This window comes from Podarcis vaucheri (genome assembly GCF_965113315.1).
Source record: "Podarcis vaucheri genome assembly, chromosome: 11".
Classification (NCBI taxonomy): domain Eukaryota; kingdom Metazoa; phylum Chordata; class Lepidosauria; order Squamata; family Lacertidae; genus Podarcis; species Podarcis vaucheri.
In genome coordinates this window covers 31,996,920-32,023,205 of record NC_138749.1, presented here as the reverse complement: position 1 = coordinate 32,023,205, position 26,286 = coordinate 31,996,920, and the positions used below count along the sequence as shown (strand labels likewise).

Sequence of the window (26,286 nt, the reverse complement as noted above, 5' to 3'; positions counted from 1 at the left end):
ATAGGAAAAGCCCTCCTGGATCAGGCCAGTGGCCCAACTAATCCAGCACCCTGTTCTCACAGTGGCTGATCAGATGCCTGTGGGAAGCCCACAATTTAAGAAGGATGTTGACATTCTGGGATGTGTGCAGAGGAGGGCAACCAATACGGTCAAGAGTCTGGAAGCCAAGCCTTATGAGGAATGGGTGAAGGAGCTGTGTATATTTAGCCTGGTAAAGAGGAGACTGAGAGGAGATATGCTAGCCATCTTCAAATATCTTAAGGGCTGTCATGCAGGATGGAGCAAGCTTGTTTTCTCCTGCTCTGGACGCTAACCAATGGCTTCAAGTTACAAGAAAGGAGATTCCGCTGTTCCTCTGGCATCAGGGAATCTGGTCCCCCCCATGGTAGGTGCCAGGAATAGATGAGACAAGGAAAGTTACCAATGTCTTTTATTCAATATTCACAGAGAGAGGCTTAGAAATGCAGCCTCTTGGAGTAATGGTGTTGCTCCGAGTAAATCTCCACGCACACACACACCTTTCTCTCCACTTCCTCAATCATCAACAGCACCACTCATCTTACAGTGGCTGATTAGGGTCATTTGTCTTGGAGCCCTTTGCTCTCCTACTTTCAGTGCCCGCCAGGTTCTGGGAGAAGGGGGGTCTGGAATGCTTTCTAGTGATAACGTGTCAGCCAGCTGCTCCAGTTCTACCACCTCCTCCTCCTCTCCCACTATTTCCCAACTTTGTTCTTCATCTGCCTCTGAGCTACGACCTCCCGCAAACCACTGTTGTAAATCTGTACTGTCTTCCTCTTTTCTGGAAGGTTCAGGCTGCAGAGGCAGCCTCCACCACTCCTCCTCTGTCCAGTCCCTGACAGCCACTGAAAGGCACACACAGAGTAACCTAGTGAGCCATAAAAAGAGCATAAATTGGTGCATATCATTGTTCCACAGTAGTTCAGTATGTTGCAAGAGAAATGTGGTTGCACAGGCCATTGTAAATGGTGAATTGTCATTGGTAGGTGAAAGAAACTATACAGTCATACCTCGGTTTGAAGTAGCTTCAAGTTAAGTATTTTCGGGTTGAGTTCCACAGCGACCCGGAAGTAACAGAGCACATTACTTCCGGGTTTCACCGCTCACGCATGCGCAGACACTCAAAATGATGTCATGAGCATGCACGGAAGCGGCGAAACGTGACCCGCACACGCGCAGTCACGTCTTACATTTACTTCAGGATGTGAACGGGGCTCCGGAACGGATCGCATTCATATCCAGAGGTACCACTGTAGTTGGATAGGGTTAAATAATGACGATTCCCTGGGTAGATGGGCAAGTTGGAAGTGAAGACTTATTTTGTTAGATTGATCATGCAACATCATGCTGAGGGGCAAGCTAACTTCTTTCATTGCAGGAAGTAGATGACTAATAATGACACACCATTCCAAACATAAATTATCAGCTTCTGTATCAAGGCCCAGTGGCAGCACTAGAGAAAAAAAGAACTGAAGGATTGGAGAAGATAGATGGAAATAACAAGTGACGTTTATTAGAGGGCAAGCTCTCTTTTGCATGCATGGTGCTCTGCAGTGTAGGCAAAGGGGAGTAGTGATTTATTTCAGTGGTGCTCACCCACAGTTAGTCCAACACAGTAGCACCTCAGATTGCCTCACTCTCCAACAGGTTTTCTTGGAATCAATCACCACAGTGCAAGAATAGTAAATCAGATAATACTGTTAGTTGTGGATATTCTAAAGACCAAGGCAAGGCATACAGAACATCAGGGATTACTCTGAACAGTTGAGAAAATTGCCTGCTTCATCCAGCAGCTGGGACAACTTCCTCTTAGCATACATAGTGACTTGGAATATTAAGCTCTGCTGTAATTGGCCGTTCTCTATTATCTCCATGCCTCCTTGAGTCATGCCTGATGTTTCCCTGATTCTGTTTTCCTGGAGGTTGCAGGCACCACTCTTGCTTGCTCAGGTGATTACTAATAAATAAGCCTACTGAAATGGTATGCCTATCTGACTTTGGGCCTTAGGAAGAGCTGGGGTTGGGAATTCAACTTTATGCTTCTTTATACACAAGAAACGGTTTTGCAAATCCAGCCACCTTATTCTGCAGGTTGAAGAGCAGAATAGGAGACAAGAGGGCATATTTAGACAATTTATATGCCACTTAATTAAAACTGTCTCTTAAGTGATAGCTCAGCAAATACAATATAGATAAAAATCAGTTAAAAACTTAACTATGCAATCAGAAATAACTTTATAAGTCTGCTGCAATAAAGCAGTCTTCAATAGGCATCAGACATCCAACAGAGTGGGGTGTGATCTCAGCTGGATGGGAGGTCCATGAAATTGGGCCCACAATACGGAACACAGCCCTTGGTGGATGCAAATCTTGCATCCAAGCCATGAGAGGCCACTACAGCAACTTCCCCAAAGACCTCAGTGACTGGGTAGAGATATAAGCCATCAGGCAGTTGCTAAGCTATCCTGGACCCCAAGTTTTTAAGAGCCTTGTAAATTAATACAATAAACCTGAACCTAGACCAGTCGTGTGTGGACAGTCAGTGCAGGCTTTTAAGCACTGGAGTTAATATGCTGGTGATAATCTGTCCCCAGCAGCAAAAGCAGAAACTACTAAACAAAGAGTCTCTAGCTGGATGCTGAAAAGATTAGATCATTTCCACAAACACCATAGACAGGACAGGGGAGTCAGGCAACCACATTAATGATCCTTAAGTAAAAAAAGGTGGTTTTCAAGTCAGGTCGGAGCCTTTTTTTTTTGTACAGACACAGATATCTGTAACTATCTTAGTGCCTGCAGCTTAACATGCACACCAAGCAGCTTGTGAGCATCTGCTGCAGTAACCTTTCATCTCTCTTGTATATTTCAAGATGGATTCAGACATTTCAATAAGCAAGGAAAGGAGAAGATTAAACTGTAACGAGCAATGCAGGGATATCACATACTGGCAAGATGTGTCACCTTTACCAAATATGATAGAGGGATTTTGCCACAAGGACACTTTCCAACAAGTGTTTCCCACCCAACCATGCGTTCCGAAGTAGTTCTCCCTCCTGTGAAAGGACTGCATTATGCACCTGTCAATCTTATAACCACTGAAAAAGCAATAGACAACTTAATGGAAGACTGGACGAAATATCACTAGGCAGCCGCACCTTCTAGTATGGAACAAAAACCTTATTCTCAGGGGTAAATTGTTGGCTGCAACATACAAATGGTAAGAATAGTACCCACCCACCCCCATCTCATACACACAACCACATCCATTTACAGATGCAAGGCTCCTGGTTGGTGTGTGTGTGTGTGTTTGTTGGTAAAGTGATGATTTCAGCAGAGGTCTGTCTCCATGTTCTGATCCAACCCGTGAATTTTAATGTTTGGGCAAGTGGTCCAAAGCAGAGCACAACGGCCAGCTTTTTCTTGACCAAAGCTTTATTAGTAGTTCTTTATTATCTATGTGTTTTATCCGGCTTTCCAAACAAATGTTGTCTCTCAAACTGTCTCACAACAAAGGGGGAAAGGAAGGAGACAGGACCTGCCACCAACATTACAAACTAAAAAGGCAAAGACACTCAAAGTGGGAGAAGCTGCCTTTGACAGTTTTCTGCCCGGCAGAAACTGAACAGGTGCAACTTTCTTCTCGCCATCTCTGCGTCTGCACCTGTTGAACTTCTGCCTGGCACGCAGCTCCTAAAAGACCTCTGGGGCCCGGGGGTGGGGAGGGGAGATGTAAAACCTAAGAGGCCGCCGTCTTATTATACACGTGTCCTCGGGAGTGCGCTCTCCACTGACTCCAGGGAGACCTGCTTTCCAGCAAACGTAGGCGTTGGCTGCACGCCGCAAATCCGACTGGATGCGTGGAGCAGACTCTGCCTCGCGAGGGAGAGAGCGCGCGCGCGCTACCGCCGCCTCCGCTGGCTTCCCGCCTTCTGCAAGAGCAGCGAGCAAGCCCACCTTGCCGGCAGTTGGCTAGTTCCGCGCGGACGAACAAGCAACAGACTCCCTTGGACAACCGGGGGCCGGGGAGGGGGGGGGGACCAGCGGCGAGGCAGCGGGTCCTTGGAGCCCGAGCTCAGCAGCGCGTGGGTGGCGCGCCCAAGAGGTGGGTGAAGCCGCCCCAGCGCTGCTGACAGCCGCCTCTCCAGAGCAGGGGCGCTGCCTGCCTGCCTGCCTGCCAGCCGAGCGGAGGCGTTTCTTCCCCCTTACTCCCCTCTGTTGCTTCAAGCAGCCGCCGCCACTGAAGAACTAAGAAGACCTGAATTCCTGCGCAGAGAGGAGCCCCCGCGCGCTAGAGAAAGCAGCTCTCCCGCTCGGCGTCCCTCAGCTGCCGGCTCCTCGAGCAGGTAAAGCGGGCGGAGGGGAGACTTGGAGAGCGGTGGCTTGACCCCGGGCCGCTTGCCTTCCTACCTGAGGGCAGAACAACTTGCCTCACCCAGCGGTGCCTTGGTGTGGTGGCGCCGCTGCTGCGCGTTTTGGCGAGCGCGCCTGGCGACTCTGCACAGCTACGCCGCCCTGGGCGAATTTTTCCCGCCAGCGACGCGCCCTTCGAGCGTCGGGACGGCCGTGCGCGAGAGTGAGGGGTCTCCCGAGGGCGTGCAAAGGGGCCAGGCAACAGGGAGTAAGGGGTGCAATCCGTGTCCTTGTATATTGCCTGCCGGCTGTTAACCTAGGGTCCTAGGCTCACTTATTTGGAAGCACGACCCATTGACTTCAGTAGTAATGGCTCCTAAGTAGGCACACAGTCTGGAATAGGCTCGCTGCTGGCTTGCAAAAGTGTGCAGTCTTTACTAGCAGTGTTCGGATTCCCAGTTCCGTTTTTGCGACCACGCACCTCCGAAATATTTTTAAAATCGCAAATACTCTGGACTAAAATGAATGGAGTTACTTCAGAGTGCTGCTGGGTTGTTGTTTTTTGCACCGCGCGGTCACGCTGACATGCAGAAGAGCATACAAATTGCAGTGTTCCAATTAGCAGTTAAATTTAACTAAAACGAAATTACTTTTTATTGTTTATGGGATGCAATGGTGAAATGGAGCAGACTGTTGTGTGGTACTGAGCAAGGCTGTTTTGCCAGGTTACAAATTGGGTGGAGAATTAATTTTCTGTAAGAGTGCCTCTGAATTTTTATTTCCTAAGAAAACCTTGTATGGTGCACACAGCTTACTAATGATATGTATTTAATGATAAGGAAGCTCTAGGAAGGCTGCAATATTATGCACATTCACCTGGGAGTAAGCCCCACTTAGATAGGTCCCTTCAGCCGCCCAATAAAATATTAGATGGGGTCACTCACCGTGTGCTGTGTTAATTACGCAGGACAGGGCTTACCTGCCCCCTCCTCAATATTTTATTCATGTTGGCACCACTGTCAGTAAGTATGCATAGATTTGGGCTGTGTATTTGATGGGACTTACTCCCTGGTATCCCCTTCATGGATCACTGCCTTGCCGTGGCGAAGGGGCTTGAATAACTCAGAGAAGCTATGAGCTATATGTATGGAAGTGAGAGCTGGACCATAAAGAAGGTTGATTGCCGAAGAATTGATACTTTTGAATTATGGTGCTGGAGGAGACTCTTGAGAGTCCCATGGACTGCAAGAAGATCAAACCTATCCATTCTTAAGGAAATCAGCCCTGAGTGCTCACTGGAAGGACAGATCGTAAAGCTGAGGCTCCAAAACTTTGGCTACCTCATGAGAAGAGAAGACTCCCTGGAAAAGACCCTGATGTTGGGAAAGATGGAGGGCACAAGGAGAAGGGGACGACAGAGGAAGAGATGGTTGGACAGTGTTCTCAAAGCTACCAGTTTGACCAAACTGTGGGAGGCAGTGGAAGACAGGAGTGCCTGGCGTGCTCTGGTCCATGGGGTCACGAAGAGTCAGACACGACTAAACGACTAAACAATAACAACACTCCCTGGTATGCGTGCCTTAGAGCATACTGGGTATATTTATTTATTACATTTCTGTCCCACCTTTCTTCTGAGGAGCTCAAAGTTCTCCCTCCTCATTTTATCCTCATAACAACCCTGCATGTGGCTTAGGCCAGGCAGAGAGGCAATGACTGACCCAAGGTAACCCAATGAGCTTAGAAAGGGCTGTAGTTCAGTGGCAGAGTACCTGCTTTGCATAACAAAGGCACCAGGTCCAATCTCCAGGAAGGGTTGGAAAAGCTGGAGGGCTGCTGCTAGTCAGTATAGATGCCGAGCTTGATAGACCAATGAGCTGACTTGGTATAAGGTGGTTTCTTATATTCCTATGAACACCCATGGCTGAGTAGTCTCCCAAGTCCTAGTCCAACACTCTAACCACTACTCAGCTTCTCTCAACCTATGCTTTACAGGAGCATGTTCTTCTGGTTTCAGTTGGGCTTAGTCTTAGATAGGACTGAAGCCTCACAAGAGAGTAAGGATGCATCCTAAGCTGGTTTCTAGATGCCAACCAAGAGGTATGAGGTGGTAATTACAATGAGAACCTGTTGTTCAAGCACCTTTGGGTTGTGATGTGTGGTAGCATGGCCCATCACCCCCACTCCCTACTTAAGTGGTCCTCTAGTAAGCAACTTGCTGACCACAAACATACTAGAAACACTCAATGCATCCTCTCTGGGTTTCCTTATTCTTCCATGCCTTCCTGTCAGTTTTAACATAATTCACGAGAGTCATGGAAACAATTATTAGATAAGAAAGCAAACTCTGGGTATGACTCAGGCCAAAGTGGAGTACTAATTTATATATTCATTTTTTTTTAGTATGAGAGCTGGAGTTGCAATGGGAAAGTATCAGGTAGAGAAAGATTTAAGCAACCTCCTTCCTGATATTTCTCCAATCTAAATAACTATACAATATTCCAAAGCTGCTTTTCCTGTCAGAGTTTTGTTAAGTACATATAATGCATTATTTCAGCCTTTAGTGCCAGGTAAACTTGAGGAATACAAGGTATATGCACTGTTTCATGCAGACAGGTGTGTGTGTATTGCAAAATTAGAATGTTCTGTTTAATAGAGGCTCCCAGTTTTTCAGCTTCCTGTTACTAAATGAATATATATATTAGATTCTTAATTATCTTTCCTGTTTGTCTCCAAATTAGGCAACATTTTCAACAGCTGCAGTCTTCAAAAACAGAGAAGATGGAAGAAGTCATAGAGCTTTCACCTGATGGAAACTCTCTGATAAAAGCGGTCTATCAAAGCAGACTTCGTCTCACAAGGCTGTTGTTAGAAGGTGGGGCCTACATTAACGAAAGTAATGACCGTGGTGAAACCCCTTTAATGATTGCTTGTAAGACAAAGCATGTGGACCATCAGAGTGTTAGCAAAGTCAAAATGGTGAAGTACCTCCTGGAGAATAAGGCAGATCCAAACATACAGGACAAAACTGGGAAGACAGCCTTAATGCATGCTTGCTTGCAGAAGGCTGGCCCTGAAGTGGTTTCTTTACTGCTTAAAAGTGGAGCAGACATAAGTCTGCAAGACCATTCTGGCAATTCAGTTCTTGTTTACTCAGTGAATTCAGAGGACAAGGAAACCCTCAAGGTTCTCCTTGATGCTTGCAAAGCAAGGGGGAAAGAAGTCATAATTATTACGAAAGACAGGTCTCCATCTGGGAGGCAAAGAATTAAGCAGTACTTAAATGTTCCTCCTCCTGACACTGATGAAGCTCATTCTTCAAGTTCCTGCACTTCCCCATCAGATGTAGAAATCAAAACATCTCCCTCACCACAGTCAAATTCAAAGGAGACAGAAAAGGGTCTCTTTAACTTTAAAGAACCTAACCATCCTGGAAGAAAGGAAGATGCCCCTGAACCACATTCTCCTTCAAGAAAACCCAACTTGGCACACACAGGACCTCAGATGCAGCACGTATATTCTGAACCTTGGATGAAGCCTTCCTCCTCACTTTTTGATCAGAATCAAATATCCCCTTTACAGGAAGAGCTTCAGGACATAACTCCAGAGGAAGAATTGTGTTTTAAAATCAACAGCCTGGCCCTGTCCAAGAGATTTATCACCAGACACCACAGCATTGATATAAAGGATACTCTTAATTTCTTGAAAAACTTTGAGCAAACTGCCTCAAGAAAAATGTCATATGATGACATAAATTCTCAGTCACTCTTTGGTGAGACTTACCACAATAGGAGCGAAGCTGCAGCAGATCAGAGCGAAGCTCCTGTAGACCAGAATCCAGATTCCACCCAAATGACCTTTGTTTCCACCTTGAAAAACATTGTCCAAAGAAGAAATCTGGGGGCAAATCACTACAGTTCTGATTCACAGCTAACAACTAGCTTAAGCCCTCTTACTGAAGACAGCAAATCGCTTCTAGGGAAGAAAAAGCTGCTCTCCCCGTCTCCATCGTTGTCACTGAGTTCCAGAGAACTGATAGAAAACATGCCTCCCAGTTTCTTGAGCAGGAGAAATCATGCCATTTTAGAGAGGCGAGGTTCAGATCACACTGCCCTGACCAGACCTTGTTTTCTTCCCCCTTTAAATGTGAACCCTCATCCCCCAATCCCTGATATCTGTAAGATTAATACAGTGGTTTCTTGTGGACAAAAAACTCTAATTCCAACAGCACCCATTTACCCCAAAGACTTCAAAAGTAAAACACTCTTGACAAGGAGGCAATCATTACAAACTGAACAGATCAAACAGTTGGTAAATTTTTAGTTGATTACTGGGGAACAGTGGCATACAACTTGTACACACTAACAAGTATTATTTTGGAATGTGAGAGTGGCTGGACTGGACTGTAGCAACACCCCCTCCCCAACTCTTCATTGAACATCAGCCTTCAGGTTGAGCTGCAAAAAATGTTCTGGTTAGTTGCTGAGGAATAATTGCAAAATATTGCTATCTTCATTGTAACTTACTATGGAGAAAACCATGAATATGGTTCTCCATTGTCTGCATAGATAATACAAACCAGAATTTTCTGATAAGGCATTCTAGGATTTGCAAATACTAGGCCCAGTCTCTTATAGCAAGTTTACTAATGCCTTATCTACAGTGTGTGACTATTTTTAAACAGCTGTTACAGAACTAAATCCTATATTGTGCAACAGACAGTTCAGCTATACAATGGGAACAACCCAGTACATAGTGGGAATGTGTTCAAACCCATTGATTTCAATAGGTTTAGTCATGCCTAATTCTGTGCTGGATTATGTCTAGTGTCTATTCTTACATTAATGTATCCTCTCTTGAAAGATTGCAAACATCTAAAGAGAAGTTAATGAATTGAATGAAGGAAAAGTATAAAGTTTTAGCAACAACTAGGGGGGGGGAGGCAGGACACATACGAACAATAGAAAACACAACATTTTAGAAAAGTATTTCATCCAATTTATAACAGATGGTAGAGCTGCTGTAAAATCCAACAAACATCTCCAGTTTTGCAGAGTGAATGTTTTTCTGTTTAAATTTTGGAAGCTTTTGTTGTTTGTTCATCTTGAGTATTTAATACATTTTGGGGCAGAGGAGCAACCATGGAAGTAATGAAGATATACTGGTGTCATTTTACTGCATTGAACTCTAGCTTTTGCTGCTTTTTTGGTTTTTTAATCCACAAACACTTTCTTTCCCTCTGGCCACATTCTTGAATTTATAGGATTCGATGGATTGTGGGAATCTTTTGTGATAGTGCCTAAATAATATAGTCGTTAGGGTGAGGATTCACTATGAGGGGGAAAGTGGGACGAAAGGGAGCTCTACGTGCACCAAACAGTAATTTATTATAATTATTATGTTTCAATTAAAATATTTTTCAGGGTGCTGTAATCAGAAAGTGTTCTCAAAGTGTTATTTGAGAACATAAAGCATTATTGTTTTACTGTATCCCTGACTCAGATTTTAATCAAAACATATTGAGGCTGTTAAATGTATTGTTTTGTGCACTTAGAGATATCTCCTCCACCAGGTCTTGCATTTATTCCTTCCCTTTCTCCCTTAAAGTCTCAAAGGCACTGGGGAAGACAGAGAGAAGCAGCAACGGCGTGAGACAAAGAAGGGAAAGTGAGTCCCCTCCCCATTACTTTTGCTGCTGTCATCTACCTCTTCTGAATTAGCAAGCTGCTCTTTGCAATGACTACTGATTGTATGCAATCAAATCTCATGTGACTTCTCTCCAACTGTGTGTATTTGTGTGTGCATGCATGGATCATTAAAGCAGGATCTTGGCAAAGTTGGGCGTTATCATGGAGTGCCTGGCAGACAAGTTTCTTTAATGTGCACGTTGGCAGGGACTATGTAGTCTGGGATTATGAAAAAGAAGCTGCCACCAAAATGTCAGCTAGGGTAGAGACGAGTCAGAAGGTAACAGAATAAAATGGTGAGAGAGACAGTATTTCTGTTTGGGACTGTGGGAGAGATTCCTCCCATGATCCATTGTTTCTGGGACAGGAAGGGCTGGTCCAAGACATTTTGGCACCTGAGGCAAACTGTAAAATGGCGCTTCCCCTCCCTGCAAGGGAAGAAGAAGGAAGAGAAGGTCAACATCAAGAACAAGTGGGGAATAAAGATCTACATCACTTATGGATCCTACCATCTGAGGTGGTTGCCTCACCTTGCCTCATGGGTGGACTGGCTTTGGGGATGGGAGTGTGTTAAAAAAATTAGTCAAAACACTGGCTATAGACCTCCAGTAGTTATTGTTACAATTCAAGTGTGGTAAAGGCATAATGATCTCACTTTTGTCTCCTTTGAATGCAGTTACACAGCCCACCTGCCCCCAGTTCTGGTTTATGTAGCTTCTGGTGCCTGTAAATAGGGATGTGCATTAAAACACAAATCCAATTCAACATACCTGAAAGAGTGTCTCCACCCCCATCATTCAGCCTGGACACGGAAGTCCAGTTCTGAGGGCCTTCTGGTGGTTCCCTCACTGAAGTAAAGTTACAGGGAAGCAGATAGAGGGTCTTCTCGGTAGTCGCACCTGCTCTGTGAGCACCCTCCCATCAGATGTCAAAGAAATAATTACATGGCTTTCTGAAGACAGCCCTGTATCGGGAAGTTTTTAATGTTTGATGTCTCACTGTGTTTTTATGTTATGTTGGGAGCTGCCCAGCCAAAAGGGTGGGGTATAAGTAATAAAGTATTATTATTATTATTATTATTATTATTATTATTATTTTGCTCATGCAGCATAGATCTTGCTAAATTGGGGCAGGTGTTTTTTTTATCTTTGCTCCAGATCTTTCACATCCTACAGACATTTGCTATGAAAAGCAGCTCTGTTGTTTACTTGCGTTTTATTGGAGTGGGAAAGAGTGCTGATATTGTAAATGTCAGCATTAGTGTTTTGTACTGGAACAGTTCCTGTGAAACATTTATCAGATTTCTGTGTTCGCTGATAACTGGCACTATGTTGTTACTTGAAAATGTTTTGTGGCTTTAATCTTTCAGTAATTTCTGATCTAATCAGAAAGCAAATGTTATTGACTGAAGGCCCTGAATAATTAACAATATTCTGTTCAGGGTGGCTAGTAGTGCTTTGGCTTACTCACTTATACAAAGACAGTAGATCCATAGTAAAGAAGACAGCTATTCTATACTAATTAATATGCAGCTATACAATGTTTCTGTTACAAACAGATTCTCATCAGTATCCAGGTTCTCACTTATAGCCTCTTCACCTGTTACTTCCACCAACTCCAAGGCTGTCTCCAAAACAGTGCTTTACCCAGCATCCCATGCTATCTCATGTTATTGTCTTCCAACCTCACCCCCATTCTGTTTTCTTACCTTCCTGCAGATGAGGAGTTATTGTGGGAATTAATATTCAAAAAAAGTTCAGGTATATATTTTCCCCCCATGTCTGCCATCTCAAAAAGAACAGGGTGATCTGAGGAGGGAAGCCATAAATGAACCTTCACCCCTGGTCTCCATACAACCCATAGCAGAAAACAACAGCGCTATTGAACAAAATGGGGGAGGTTGTAAGGTTAGTGGTGCTTCTTATCCCAGGCAAATCTGCTTCCTTCCTAATAAAGTAGAGTAAAGCATTCCAGATAGTAGTGCTGAATGAATTATAAATGAGCATTTATAATTATGACTCATTTCTCTAATGAGTTTAATAGTTTTTTATTATTGGAAAAGATCTGATATTGCAACGCATTGTGCTATTTATAATATTTTGAGCAGCGTTCTGTGTTTTTTGTTCTTTTCTATTGTACTCCTGAATGATTGGCAATGGCCTTTGGCTTAGCAATAGAGGGGAGCTGAACCATCAAATATCAACTGGTACCACCCAAATGGGAGACAGTAAAAATTGTATTAACTTCCTAAGTACTGATATTGGAAAATGACACCCACAGCCATTAATTTCAGTTAGGCTGACTGTTCTTCCATGGTATGTTCATATTTGTTCACTGACATATGTCCCATTATTCAGCCACAGATGTGAGTCAATCTGCCTTGACTTCCAGCTGTGGGTGTCATGGGCTGAGGCAGTCCTATGACTGCTGATGACACACTTGTATAGCTCAGCTGTTTACATGCTGGGCTTGAGAAGCTACTCACAGCACAAAAACATACAAATAATGCCAGACCTCATAGATACCTGCACTTGCCACCAACATTTATAAGAACACCCTAGTGCATGGCACCCACAGTTGAAAATAAGGAAGTAATAGATAAAAGCGGTAGCTACAATGAGCAGATAGACTAAGAAAGGTACCAGGAAGCTAGTGAAACTTCTGGCATTGGGCAAGAATTTTCCCTAAGGGGTGTACCACCAAACCCGGTGTCCAACCCAAATAAAAGCATTTGGTCTGGGAGGAAAACTCAGTAGTGGCTCATAACCCCTCTTAAAAGTTAGCAACTTAAATAATTTTTACATTCAGCTGGTAAGTTCCATATTACATCTCAGAAAGATGAGTATAGACTTGAGATTGTCTCTGTTGCATCTACTTGCTTTTGGAGTATGCAGCCCAAGCTTTCAAAGAAACATGATTTTGAGAAAATATTGACCAGGCACCCTAAGTCGCCTTGCAAACACAAAACAGTACCCTCCTTGAAATGAAAATCATTGTTATAATCTATATTTTTCATAATCAAGGTAGGAACATATGCACTGGAAATTATTTTTGTTTGGGAAGTTATTTTATATCTGAAGCAGTCTTAAATGCTCCACTTTAGTTTGTTTTCTCTCTCACTAATAGAATAGATCATGTTGATCTAATCACGATAAGTAAATGTTTTCATGTCATGCCAGTTGCCTCATTTGAGGGCTGTTAACCTGCAAGTTCTCCAAATGCACAGTATGTGTAGATATGACAATCTTACCCCTGGCGTCCACATGTTGAGTGGATTGTGGCAAAGGAGACTACCTGATTGGGGTTTCATTTGACCAAGGACCAGACATGTGTACAACTGCAGCACATGGGCTCCTTTTAAAATGGTCTGCTGAATGTGTGGACAACAGGGGGCAACTTTACCTTTCCCCTTCATGCACGTATCATAGAGTGCTTGAAGTAAACATCTCTTTGCCCCCCCCCCATATTGTACAATATTTATATACCTGTATCTGATAAATTTTGTAAAATAACTTCCTTACAAAGACTGAAATGTAGTACCAGTAGCTTTCAGGAAATTTTCTCATGCTTTTATTTATATGTAATTTATTTTTATAAATTCAAAATTGTATATCCTTTTGGGTTGTTTGATGTTTTGGGATAAACCTGTAATTCCACATGTAAATAATATTTGATATGAATTCATACATGGGTTCTCTACTGCCTAACCGCCCCCTCCCAACATTTATGTAGAAGTATGTGCATTTTTAAATGGATAGGCATATTTTTAAGAGAAAAGAGCTTACCTTGACTCATTCCAGTCTGCTCCCTGAACACTGTGTAAACAGATGCAAATGTGGGCAGTTCAATGTCATCCAAGGGTTTGACATTTCAGGTTATAAGAAAAAGGATTAAGGGAATAATGAGTTTTCCAGTATCAAAACCACTGTCATAAAAAGAGATGGGAGAATTGTTCTCTTTGAAAGAAAGATAAATTCACCTTGCAGAGAAGCAAATGTAGGTTGGAAATTGCCATAGAATTTATCAAATGCATTTCAAAATGAAACAGTATGAGTTCCCTTTTCAGGTGTAATTCTAAGCTTCAAAACCCATCCAGAATTTTAAGATGTAATGGAGAATTAGTTTGGCATATTCCTTAATGCTCACACTGTGGATTTCCTTGCATTGTATACAGGCAAGCTGAGCAATATATGGAAGCAATGTGACTATTGAGACATACAAAGATTCAGCACTAGATCTTTTGGAATGGTTTTCCTTGATGATGCTAGATTAGCATGATGCTAATCTGACAAGATTTAGTTCTATACATGTTACAGCTATCATCTATCTGATTTTATCCTCATAGACTCATAGAGTTGATGTCATACCAGTTTAAGCAAAATGTAATGACTTCTCACAGAAGCTGATGTATTGGCAATCCTGCCAATATGGAATCCAAAATGCACTGAATTAATTCATAGGTTGAAAACAAAGCAACAGTGGTGTTGATTCCACTGCAAAGCTATTTCCCAGTGGTACCTCGGTTTAAGAACAGCCCTGTTTACGAACTTTTCGGTTTACGAACCCCGCAAAACTGGAAGTAGTGTCCCGGTTTGCGAACTTTACCTCGGTTTACAAACGGAACCCGAATGGTGGAAGGGCACTGGCGGCGGGAAGCCTCATAAGGGAAAGAGTGCCTCGATTTAAGAACAGTTTTTATTTAAGAACGGACTTCCCGGAACCGATTAAGTTCGTAAACAGAGGTACCACTGTACAACCATTTCTTTGTGCAGTCTGGCAATTTCTCTAAGCTTTTGTTACACTCTTCCTCTATACACTAGGTTGCAACTTTTAACTTTTTATGAGATGATATATTCAACAGACATGAGATACATTTTAGCTTTCTATTTACAGTGGACTGTGACAAAAACAAATTCCTGTTTTCCACCTACCAAAGAGCTGGTGTGCTTTGCCTACTTAATATTTTAAAAATATCTTCCCAAGTTTGGTGGGACCATTGTATGTTCATTCTTCCCAGAAGCCTTTGGGCCAACCTAAAACCTGCATTGCACCTAGCAGAGCCTAATCATAATATCTGCTGCTACCTCCGACCACCACGGCTGTCCAATGGGACCTGGGCCAAATCAGTGTGCGCCCCATCCCATTGCCTTAATCTCCCCACTGTCTCTGCCCACTTTCTCTATGTGGTGGCGCTCCTCCTGCTACCACCACCCTGACTTTCCCCCATTATGCTGCTGCTTTAGTGGTGACAGCTTCTCTCCTTTCTCTCCTCAATGGTTCATTTCTTTCTTTCTTTCTTTTTGTACACCTGCACCCTCCCTGCCAGGCTCCAGGAAAGGATGTGGAGAGCTTTCTGGGGTGGGAATTAGAAGGGCCAGCCAGGAACTGGGCTGCTGACCATCATTGCAGGTGTAGGGTGTGGGGGGACAGGAATGCAGGGCATGAGGTAGTTACCCCTAAGGAAAAACCCCAGCACCGTTCCTTGGGCACAGTTTTGCCTGCATTCTGTCTTGAGTCTGTGACTGGACACAGATTCCATGGCTCCACCACCAGCAAATTTCTCTCAGCCATCTCCATTTGTTTATAACAACCTGAAAAAGAGGTCAGGATAATTTGAAAGTTTGCACACTGTTTGGTGACATTTTGGTTAGCCTAAAAAAAGGTATTGCCCTAATAAGAATTTTGAAAGGTTATTATTTACTTAAAGATCCTTAAATGTTAGTAAATTAGAATCTCCTTCTGATAAAGTGAACTCTTATCCTCCAAAGCTTATGCCATTATTAGTTTACTAGTCTATGATGTGCTATAGAACTCAGCTTGTAAAAGTCTTGTGTTGGGAAGCTTTCTTGCATTTGTCAGCTTATCAAAGTAACAGCCAAACTTTCTAAATCTAACTCCCACAAGTTATTTGTATAATTTTGCTTTAAATGTTAATAAAGTTATTACAGAAATAAGTAGCTGTCTTTTAACAATGTAGGAGAAACTGTATCGAAGACATGCTGGTAATTTCAAAAACAGTTTTATTGAGTCTGAGGAAAGAGATTTCTGCAACATCAAATCATTTTAGAACGATTACAGTTTCATTTATGTATTTTCTAGTGCACACAAATGCTGGTAATATAAAGCAAATAACATGCACCCATAAGGATAACATTCTTCAGTTTCCAAGCACAACAGCTCAGCTTTGTATGGGAGCTCTATGAGATAACATAAAGTAGGTTTATGGAAAGTACAGAAATAAATCTACTCAAACTGTAACCAAAGGCTCTGTGATTACAAATAGGTGGATAATGAAGAAAACACAATAAGCTTAACATCCAGGTAAGAAAAAAAATGACATTTTAAGTGGATGGATATGAATTTGCCTTCTGTAAAAGTTTAAAAAGCATGGGACTTGAGCATTGAAGACTAAAAGGGAATACATGTTTGAGAATTATGTACTGAAGTGGCAGTTGCTTTCAATGAAACATTAATTTGAAGCAGAATCAAACTAAAACCAGATGGTGTTGCTGCTAGTTGGAATTGAGGCTAAGTACTGCTGTTTTATAATGGATGTATAATTTTATTTTGTTTTTAGATTATAGTACTGTTTATACTGTATGTTGTGTTGTAAACCACCCTTTGCTCTAGTGGAAGAGCTGGGTACAAAAATTCTGAAATAAATAATAGAATGAATAAAAATACTTGTTGTAGTTTCATTATAATGCTAAGTATAGTATGATGTTTATCTAATGTTGCAGCCTGGTATGTAAAAGATTAAGTATGCCAACTCTTGATTCAAATGCAGATACACTTGCATTGACACTGGCAGGGTGATTTTTAAAATGTTTCCACATTCAGGTCAAAAAAATATACCTTTTGCTTTTAGGAGTAAGAAATGCTACTGCCCGATCACAGCTACACTAAAATCCTGGATATCTGAATTATTTTTGAGAGGTAGGAATCACTTCTCTGTTTAACTGAATAGATCCACTTTCTTAAATGTTAGTAAATGCTGTAACTGTCCCCTTCGCTGACAGCAGCCAACAGCAAAGTTAGGAATAAAAATGTATCTTTTGGGGGCAAGGGAGACCAGGCAATAATTTCCCACATGTGCTTGATAAACTGAATGACAAATAGACTACCTTATGTGCTTTAGAGGGGCTTTTATGGGCTGAGTAAGAGTTTTATTCATCAGTTAATTTCATTAATCTGATGAAATAGGCTTGCACTATAATAGTTCTACCTGCTCCATCACTCTTTTCAATGCACTAGGTGAGTATTGCAGAATCAAAAGTGCTGGCTGTAAGACCTTCAGGTGTGTTTCCATGACTGAGGCTAAGATGGGTATATTATAGCGCTCCACTTTAGGCAATGGATCATATATACATTGAGTTAACATGGCGGTAAGTATAGCAATCAATGGATTTCCAGTATATTATACTTCGTGTATTCATGGGATAGTGGCACTATGGTATCCAGAACAATAATTTTTTTGCATAGATTAGGTCAGAGATGGGGAGCTTGTGGTCCTCCAAATATTTTGTTTGATTCCCAGTTCCCATCAGCGCTGCAAGCATGACCAGTGGTCAGGGAATATGGGAGTTAAGAGTACAACTACTTCTGGAAAGCCACAGTAAAAGTTCTATTTGATGTCCAGGTGTAACTCTCTCAACTCCCATACCATCCTAAGAATTCCCAACGCCGAGAAGAAGATTGGGTGAGCAAGGAGCATTGCAAAGAGAAGCGGAATATGGAAAAGCCCCGTTCCATAAACATTAACTCTGATCACAGCCAGTTCTCTTTATGCCGCAATTTGCATTCCTATGGCCTTTCTAAACTCAGACTTTTGTGGTTCTAAGATATCATAAAAAACTCTACTTTTATCAAAGCTATCTCTGATGAAGAGCAGATCTTCTACGGAATAGTCATCATGTTTTCCTGTCCAAATTGTCAGAGTGTATCTGGAATGAAAGTCACCAAAACTTTGGTTTAATTTTATAGAAGTCTACATAAAACTTAAGCAAATAACATTAATATTAAAATTTAAGATAGGCAGAATCCATTATTAAAATGATATAAGTGTCTCTGTTAATATTTTCTCAACATCATTGCACAGCTCCTTCCTCTAGCACACCAGCATCATGGTTGACTTGCATTAAGTCCAAGTTCCTTTTTATGTCCAAACTGGGAAATTCCAACAATGTCAGAAACTATATACCTGACACACTGATTTAAAAAATGAATGGGTAGTTAACTAGCATTAATGCTAAGCTATTGGTGTACAGAAGCTTTCCATTCAGTTCTATGAGGGAGAAATGCTCAGTGGACAATGAACATACTGTTACATGCCACCCCAATCTCCCAGTTGGTCTCCAATATCCAAATCACCCCAATTGATGTTAACTATACCTGTTTGACTGCTGTAATAACCACAGTAGTTCAGGTATTGACTGACGGACCAAAGCAGCTCGAACAGGAAATGTTATTGGCTGAGTAAGATCTCTACATATCTTGGCCATCTCTTGCACCATTGCTAAACTATAGCCTAAAAAATTAATAATAACAAAACACATAATTCTTTCAATAACTTATTTTGCCATCTCAGCAGCATGCATGGGTTTTTTAAAGTTACAACCACAAAATATTAATGATCAGAAATAATTTTTCAGGAACTAGGCACCAGGGGAAGAGACAATGAGCACCAAGCTGTGAAATGGGCTCAGAAATCTTAAATCCAGACTCAAATTCCTGTTGGCTTCAGAGCATACAAACCTAGAACAACATTTATTTTCAAATAGCTGGGAAAACAGGTTTCATAATGTGCTGTGTGTACAGGCATATGGAAGATAAGAGTCCTGGATTTTAACATGACCCAGGCACACTCCACACGTTACAGTAATTCACAGTAAGTTACTTTCACTTAATTTAAGCAGGCAGCTCCGCATGCTCATTCTTTTGTACACACAGAGCAGCTTTCCTAATGTTATTTAATGGGGAGAAAGCATAACAGCATCAGAGGTCCCAAACCTGAAAGGAGCAGATAGAAAACTAGGATGACCAAGTACAAGGAAACACAAATTAAAATATAAACTATGTCAATGATAACAGCTTGACATAATTTCCTAGAGTGCATACTGTTAGGTAAATTAACTGCATGATATTGTATCTTGCAAAGTATTAGGTGGATGAATTCTTGTGAAGCATTCCAATATGAATCTTACCTTTATTGCATTTTAGATTAATCCACCCAGTTGTCCATCCTAATGACAAAGTTACATCTGGAAAAAAGGTTATCACAGTGTCTAGAAACCCCTTTGCATCTACTACACAATTACTTCCATTTGGTCCAGGAAGGATGTCTGCATTAATCCAAACCGGTTGCCTGAGTTTTATGTCTCCAAGAAGCTTCATTGATGGATTAACAGCTGCTAGGCTGTAAAGACAGAAAAAGTAATCTGAATACATCTTAGTAAAGGTAAAGGAACTCCTGACAATTAAGTCCAGTCACGAACGACTCTGGGGTTGCAGTGCTCATCTTGTTATACAGGCCGAGGGAGCTGGCGTTTGTCCGCTCCACAGACAGTTTTTCTGGGTCATGTGGTCAGCATGACTAAGCCGCTTCTGGCGCAACGGAACACTGACACCAGAGCAGTGCAAGGAAACACCGTTTACCTTCCCGCCAGAGTGGTACCTATTAATCTACTTGCACTTTTGGCGTGCTTTCGAACTGCTAGGTTGGCAGGAGCTGGGACCGAGCAATGGGAGCTCACCCCGTCATGGGGATTCGAACTGCCAACCTTTTGATCGGCAAGCCCAAGGCTCAGTGGTTTAGACCACAGCGCTACTCGCTTATCTGTAACACTAGGATTGATTCATATAATGCTCTTTATTGTCAGCTTCTAAAGATTCTTACACCATGAAATTCCAGCTCAGTAAATTAACCATGATAAACTGACTGTAAAGTGATTAATACTTTTGTACATGTTAAATTAAACATCATTAAATATAGTGTGATGCTTTATGGTTCGAGCTCTATTCTAATATCTATAACAGCTGCATTGTAACATCATATATTCTATCTGCATGTGACCATTTCTTAACGTCTTGTTGGTCTTGCTTTTATCTGTAATTTTAGTTTTTGTAAGCTGCCTTGTTGTACTGTATTGAATAAGAAGGATAAGGTATAAATTATATTAAGAGAAAATGCAATGGACTAAACCTGAGGTTGCAGATCACATGAAAGTGGGAAAGGGGGGAACTGAGGAATTTTGCAGGGGGAAATGTTTAACCTAAGCAAAATGCTTTCTTTTATTGTATCCTAAAATGCTTTAAAACTTAAGAGATAATAACGGGTTTGCTGTTCGCTATATCTAATGTTATAATTACTGTTAAGACAGAACTGTAGAATTGTAGTTGTGCAATTCTATGCAAGTTTACTGGGAAGACAGTGCCACTAAGCTCAATGGAACTTACTTCTTAGTAAGCATGTGTGCATTTAGGACTGCACCCTTAATCTTACAAACATTTATCTATATATAGATAATATATCTATATATATTCCAAATACCTTTTAAAATCAAGCTTGATGCCCTTGCTAGTGTTTTTAATTTCATTCAGCCATTCCTTTAATGTATTATCACTACTGGTTTCAGGTGGATGAGCCATGATGGGCTCACCACTTCCCTCTTCTTCACAAAGAAGGACATCAGCTTCTATCATGTGAGCTGGACCTGTTTGTTTACAAAAACATGAACAGAAAAAGTAAAACAAGTAGTGTTGTGACATTTAAATTTGTCATGGATAAATTGTATTGCTATCTAACATTTATGTATCACTTAAGAGTCAGTTTAATCCACTTGAAGGAGATCACTAGACACAGACAGTGGAAACATAGATTAATATCTCTGTTCACATAGCTCATCTGGGAGGCTTGGGGAAACCAGGACTATTGCATTCACTTAGATAGACTTGTCAGTGTTATTTTAAATATATTCATAAATACAAATATTTCCTAATCACACTATAGAGCATGGTTGTTTGCTGAAATAGAAGTATCTAGCTGAAAACATTAAGCTTAACAATCTTTGCTTTAAAAAATCAGTTGACAAGTTAATTTGTGAGTGGGCAGTAAATTGAAAGGCACACTAATTGCATTCTTCTTCTCATTTTGTACTCCACAGAAGCTACTTAATTAATTTCTCATGTTTGTGCTTTTTAAGGCAAACAATTTAGGCTCCAATCCTAACCATATCTACAAGTCCCATTGGATTAAATGGGTCCTATTCCCAGGTCAATGGGATTAGGGTTATAGACTTACAGTGCAATTCCAACCCAGGATCTGCCAAAATGAACAAATTTTAATCCGGCAAATATTGAATGCAGCTGGGGCTATGTTGGAGCAAGTCCCTCAAACTTGCTCAACTGGGACTCAGCCAGAACTTAAACTGGTGTAATTTAAAATGGTATGTCCCCACAAAAAGGGAGTTCTGGAGTAGGGCAGGACAAGGAGAGACTTGCACCTATTCCAAATTATAAATTACTTGAATGAAGGTATTTAGGCGATGCTCATCAAATATGCAGATGACACCAAAATGGGAGGGGTAACTAATGTTGCAGGACAGAATCGGGATTCAATATGACGTCAACAGATTGGCCCAAACTAAGGGACAAATACAAGGTTCTACACTTCAGCAGGAAGAGCCAGCTACACAAATATAAGATGGGGGGCACCTGGTCTGCATGTGAAAATGATCTAGGGGTCTTAGTAGGCCCCAGGTTTAACGTGAGTCCACAGTGTGCTGTGCAAAAAAAAAAAAAAGCTATTGCTATTATTGGCTACATCAGCAGAGTTACAGTGTCCTGATCAATGGAAGTAACAGTCCTGCTCTATTCTGCCTTGGTCACACACCTGGAGTACTGTGTCCAGTTATTGGAGCCACAATTTAAGGAGGATATTGACAAGCTGGAACATGTGCAGAGGAGGGCAACCAAGATGTTGAAGTGCCTGGAAACCAAGCATAATGAAAAATGGTTGAGGGCATTTGGTATGTTTAGCCTGGTAAAGAGGGACTTAGAGAAGATATGATAGGCGTTTTCAAATATCTACCGTAATATCCCTGGTTTCTTTCTCACCTTAACTGATTTCCAGTGTGTGTGCTGCTGCATGCTTATCCCAGAGAGCAAAGGCCATCGACTTAAGTGCTGCTTACTTCTGAGTAAAGTGTGCAACCTCCAAGTTAGTGCCTTTCTGCACTAAAAGGGAAGTGAGGCATTCTCAGAAGTTCCTGCCTCTGGCATGCCAGATTTAGGCTGCAGTCCTGTGTACCCACTTTCCTCAGAGTAAGCCCCATTGAACTTGGTGATATGTACTCATGAGTAGACATTTATAGAATTTGCTGTTAAGCCCCCAGTTTAAGTCTTTTGTGATTATTTAATTACATCATGCTTTTTTATGGAGATGGGGCACCAAGGGCGCAAGGGAACCTAGGTATGCCTCTACCTGTAGCCGAGCAGGTAGGATACCTGTGACCCCTCTAAATGTTACTGGACTTCAGCTACCATCAGCCTCCGTTACCATGGCCAATGGGATGACAAGAGGTATACTCTAGCAACATCTTGAAGGACATTGGTTTTCCACCACTGCTGTCACATACCTAGACTGGGGGTTCAAATATTTTACCACCATCACTTCATGCAATCTCTTCTCTGCTGTTTAGGATGGGCTCGTGCCATAAGGTTCTCTGCCTTTTCCACCTTGGAAATTTGCTTAAAGGCTGTTATATAATAAATAATTGCAGCCACAATGGAATGCCTTCAGAAAATGTTGCATAAAGCTTATGATGCACTCATATTTTTCACATATTGTCTCAAAACATAAGGGCTAGAAATGCATTTCTGAAGTGGCATGGCTGCCAGGCAACTGAGTAGCTCTCTGATTTGATGATCACAAAAGAAACAAACTATTCTTCTAACAAACCACATGCAACACTCTGGTAATTCAACTCTGGCCTCAGAAGTGCTTCCATGATACATTGTGAAACTAAAATAAACCACTTTTATCATATTCTCAGTTAACAGTTAGTCTGTTTTCAAATATATTGTCCAGCAAATACTTACTCTGTATCGCCTCTGTCATTTGTAACTTATTATTTGCTCTATGGTACCAGATGATTTCAGCTCCATCTCTTGTTTTAATTTGTTTGGCATTCAGGAAATAATCCAATATATTTTCACTCCAACACCCTATGTTGAGAACATTGGAGGGAATAAATGTCAATGGTAGACAGCTTACAAAAGCTTATTAAGCCGTGTGTGTGTGGGAATAGAGACAACTAATGTGAAACAGAAATAATATCTAGCATCAAAGTAGGAATAAAATAAGCTATTATTGACAATAAAGGACAGATTTGAACATAAAGGCTGATCAGTCAGTCCTTCATTTCATTTGTATGTCACCTTTCCAAACTTAAAACCACACTCAAGGCTGCTTACAACATACAAAAAACCCACACAATTACAAAAAACAGTAGTTGTAAACAATTTAAAAAATAACATCAATAGCAGCAACTATCCCACACCTCAACAAAAGCCCCTAAACACTATGCCAGCTCAAGAATTCAGCAGCTTTTGTAGTCAGTCAGGGCCTCACCCTCCTGGGCCAGGTGGGAAAAGGCCTGCAAGGCAGGGAGCAGGGTCTTCTAGGAATCACAGTCAAGTGGAACCTCTGAAGGGGAAGGGCTACAGCTCAGTGGCACAGCATCTGCTTTGAATGCAGAAGGTCCCAGGTGTAATCCTTGGCATCTCCAGGTAGTGCTGGGAGAGTGCCATGCCTAAAGTATTAGAGAGTTGCTGCCAGTCAGTGTAGATGATACTGAGATTTCCCAATGTGTGGAAATTAACAACAAGAAGTTATTATTTGTACCCCACCCATCTTACTGAGTTGCCCCAGCCACTCTGGGCAGCTTCCAACCTATATAAAAGCATAAGAAAACATCAAACATTAATAAGATTAATATTTATTTATTATTTATACCCCCTCCAGCTGGGGTATAAAAACTTCCCTATACAGGGTTGCCTTCAGATGTCTTTTAAAAGTTGTATAGTTATTTAACTCCTTGAAATCTAATGGGATAGCATCCCATAGGGTGGGCACCACTACCTAGAAGGCCCAATGTAGCACTATGTGAGGTATGTATGCATGGAACAAGAGATCCACCAACCATCCAGATCAGAAGTTGTAAGAGATTAATCTAATCCAGTAAGTGGCAGGTTTTGCTTTTGTCGACAGAGGCATGGGTTTGTCAACAAATGGAACCAGGTTATTCCAGGCAAATTGCTCTTCAGTCATACATGCTCTTCAGTTTTATATCATTAAAAAGCTGTGGGAGCATTAGCAACATAGCCCTCAAAACAAATCAATAACCTTAAGAGGTGGTAATGTGTTTAATTTCTGAAGACACTCCATTTCTTTCTCTGTCTGTGTTTCAATTAAACTATGTGACACAGGGTCTTGTATGTAACATTGCAGCAATTGCTTCTTTGATTAGAAAAACAGCATCCTCTTGATTTATTCCTCTCTAATAATCAAAATAGCTTTTTTAGTCTTCCAGTCAAGTCTCCACAACAGATGTTACACTTACCCACACAAGCTGACCACAGAGGTGAGCAGTGATTTATGTATAGAGAACAAAAGGTTAATATTTGCACCAGCACACCTGCCCTGCTCCTCATTCTAGCAGGTGCACCCAAGAAGCAACCAATCAAGCATGTGCATGCAAAAAAAGAAGAGAAACCACAATGCATGGTGGCTGGAAGGAAATCTTCACTCAAAAACATGTGGAAGTTTCTATTTCAGCCTTTCTCAATCCGTTGCCCTCCAAATATTATTGGACTACAACCCTCAACATCACTTTGGGGAATTGCCATAGCTCAGTGGCAAGTTCCAGGTTCAATCCTGGGAATGTCCTGTCTGAAACCCTAGAGCACCAGTCAGTATAGACAGTACTGGATAGATCAGGTGTCTGACCTTGCCTTTACTGTATTTATATCCCATCTTTCCTCCAAGGAGTTCAAGGCAACATACATACTTCTCCTCCCCATTTTATCCACACATGCCTGTGAGGTTAAGTGAGGCACCAAGGTCGCCCAGTGAACTTCAGTGGCCGAGTCAGAATTTGAACCCTGGTCTCCTGGGTCCTGAACCAGCGCTCTAACCACTATACCACACTGTCTCCCCTATTTTACCACTGGCCACGTTTGCTGGACCTAATGGAAATCGGCGTCCAGAATACCTGCAGGTTAACAAGCAGGAGGAAAGACAGCCCTAGTTTAACCCTGGCAGCGCTTTTTCCATGTTTCAAAATGGACACCACCAGCCGTTGCTTCCCTTCTCTCTCAGTGGCTTCATATTGTTTCTCTTTTTGTAACGGATACCTCACTTTTGCATCAGGGGTGTGCGGAGGTCAGACCTTTGGGAATCTCTTTTGGCTTTCTTTCTACTAGAAACCCCCTCAAAATCCGAAATATTTGCACTTCCCACCGAGGAACTTGAGTTTTTTCTCCATACTGAAAAAACGGTTTCTACAACGCCCCCGCCCCCCGCGCTTTTTTTTTCGAAAATTTCAGCAGTAAAATGGAAGGGAAGGTGATTTTTGTTGTTATTAAATGATTGGGAGCCAGACGGCGGTCTGCCGGCGCTCAACAGGGCGGGACCAACCCGGCTATGAGGAGGGAAGAAGGGGCTGCTAGAGCCTCTCTCTCCCCCCTCAGCTGCAGCGAGCGCGCAAGACTCTCCGCGAGGGGCGGCGCACGGACCTTACCCGGCTCGCGCGCTTCCATGTTCGGCCGTAGCGGGAGGAGGGAAGCTGCCCAGATACTTCCAGGCCTCGAGAGCGCCTACGTCGAGCACGCGCCAAGGCCGCTGCGGCACAGCGCCAACGTATCCTTCCGCCGAGCGGACGGGAGAGAGAGTCCCACCTCGGGATGCCCTCTGCATCTGCCGCTTTGGGATTAAATCTTTCGTGCTCCACTGCCGCCTCGATATTGCCCCTTTTGGTTTTAACAATGCATTGGGACGAAGGTTGTGAGGTCCATATGTGCAGAGGGGGGCACAAAAGGGGAAATGTATTTCTAAGTGGGCAAGCTGTGTCCTACGTTAAGATCTTTGGAACAAATATAACACTATATTCGGAGTCCAAAGCACCCATGGGCGCAGCCAAGGGGGAGCAGGGAGGGGCAGTTGCCCCCCATCAAT

General features: G+C 42.2%; 2 protein-coding genes across 12 annotated transcripts; one reads left to right on the top strand and one right to left on the bottom strand.

Annotated features, from left to right (window-relative positions):
• The first annotated feature begins 3,673 nt into the window (after positions 1 to 3,673).
• On the top strand, positions 3,674 to 9,507 carry ANKRD34B (ankyrin repeat domain 34B). 2 transcript variants are annotated; one of them, XM_082191951.1, is made up of 2 exons: positions 3,674 to 4,361; positions 7,107 to 9,507. In XM_082191951.1, the coding sequence occupies exon 2, from the start codon at positions 7,147 to 7,149 to the stop codon at positions 8,686 to 8,688; it is 1,542 nt and encodes a 513-aa protein (XP_082048077.1). In that variant the 5' UTR covers positions 3,674 to 4,361; positions 7,107 to 7,146; the 3' UTR covers positions 8,689 to 9,507. The 2 variants fall into 2 exon arrangements, with proteins under 2 accessions (XP_082048077.1, XP_082048076.1); XM_082191950.1 differs by lacking the exon at positions 3,674 to 4,361 and adding an exon at positions 5,170 to 5,937.
• FAM151B (family with sequence similarity 151 member B) lies at positions 8,669 to 26,047 on the bottom strand. 10 transcript variants are annotated; one of them, XM_082191988.1, is made up of 10 exons: positions 25,325 to 25,604; positions 23,151 to 23,276; positions 21,943 to 22,038; positions 20,602 to 20,764; positions 19,256 to 19,467; positions 18,444 to 18,579; positions 17,913 to 17,995; positions 15,529 to 15,643; positions 13,838 to 13,867; positions 8,669 to 10,480 (listed from the first exon to the last, which is right to left on the bottom strand). In XM_082191988.1, the coding sequence occupies exons 4-10, from the start codon at positions 20,751 to 20,753 to the stop codon at positions 10,306 to 10,308; spliced, it is 903 nt and encodes a 300-aa protein (XP_082048114.1). In that variant the 5' UTR covers positions 20,754 to 20,764; positions 21,943 to 22,038; positions 23,151 to 23,276; positions 25,325 to 25,604; the 3' UTR covers positions 8,669 to 10,305. The 10 variants fall into 10 exon arrangements, 8 of the variants coding, with proteins under 8 accessions (XP_082048114.1, XP_082048119.1, XP_082048117.1 ...); XM_082191993.1 differs by lacking the exons at positions 21,943 to 22,038; positions 25,325 to 25,604 and adding an exon at positions 25,848 to 26,047; XM_082191991.1 differs by lacking the exons at positions 21,943 to 22,038; positions 25,325 to 25,604 and adding an exon at positions 25,853 to 26,046.
• Positions 26,048 to 26,286: the final 239 nt, after the last annotated feature.

Bases quoted from the DNA above. Each gene is read 5' to 3' on its own strand.
- ANKRD34B (XM_082191950.1), top strand. From the start codon at position 5,795: ATGGTTGGACAGTGTTCTCAAAGCTACCAGTTTGACCAAACTGTGGGA. The intron at 5,938-7,106 runs GTATGCGTGCCT...TCTCCAAATTAG, and splicing joins AACAATAACAACACTCCCTG to GCAACATTTTCAACAGCTGC.
- FAM151B (XM_082191987.1), bottom strand. From the start codon at position 24,869: ATGTTTTTGAGTGAAGATTTCCTTCCAGCCACCATGCATTGTGGTTTC. The intron at 23,277-24,673 runs GTAAGTGTAACA...TTCTCAACATAG, and splicing joins TCTGTGGTCAGCTTGTGTGG to GGTGTTGGAGTGAAAATATA. The intron at 18,580-19,255 runs GTAAGATTCATA...TTAATTTTTTAG, and splicing joins TAATCTAAAATGCAATAAAG to GCTATAGTTTAGCAATGGTG.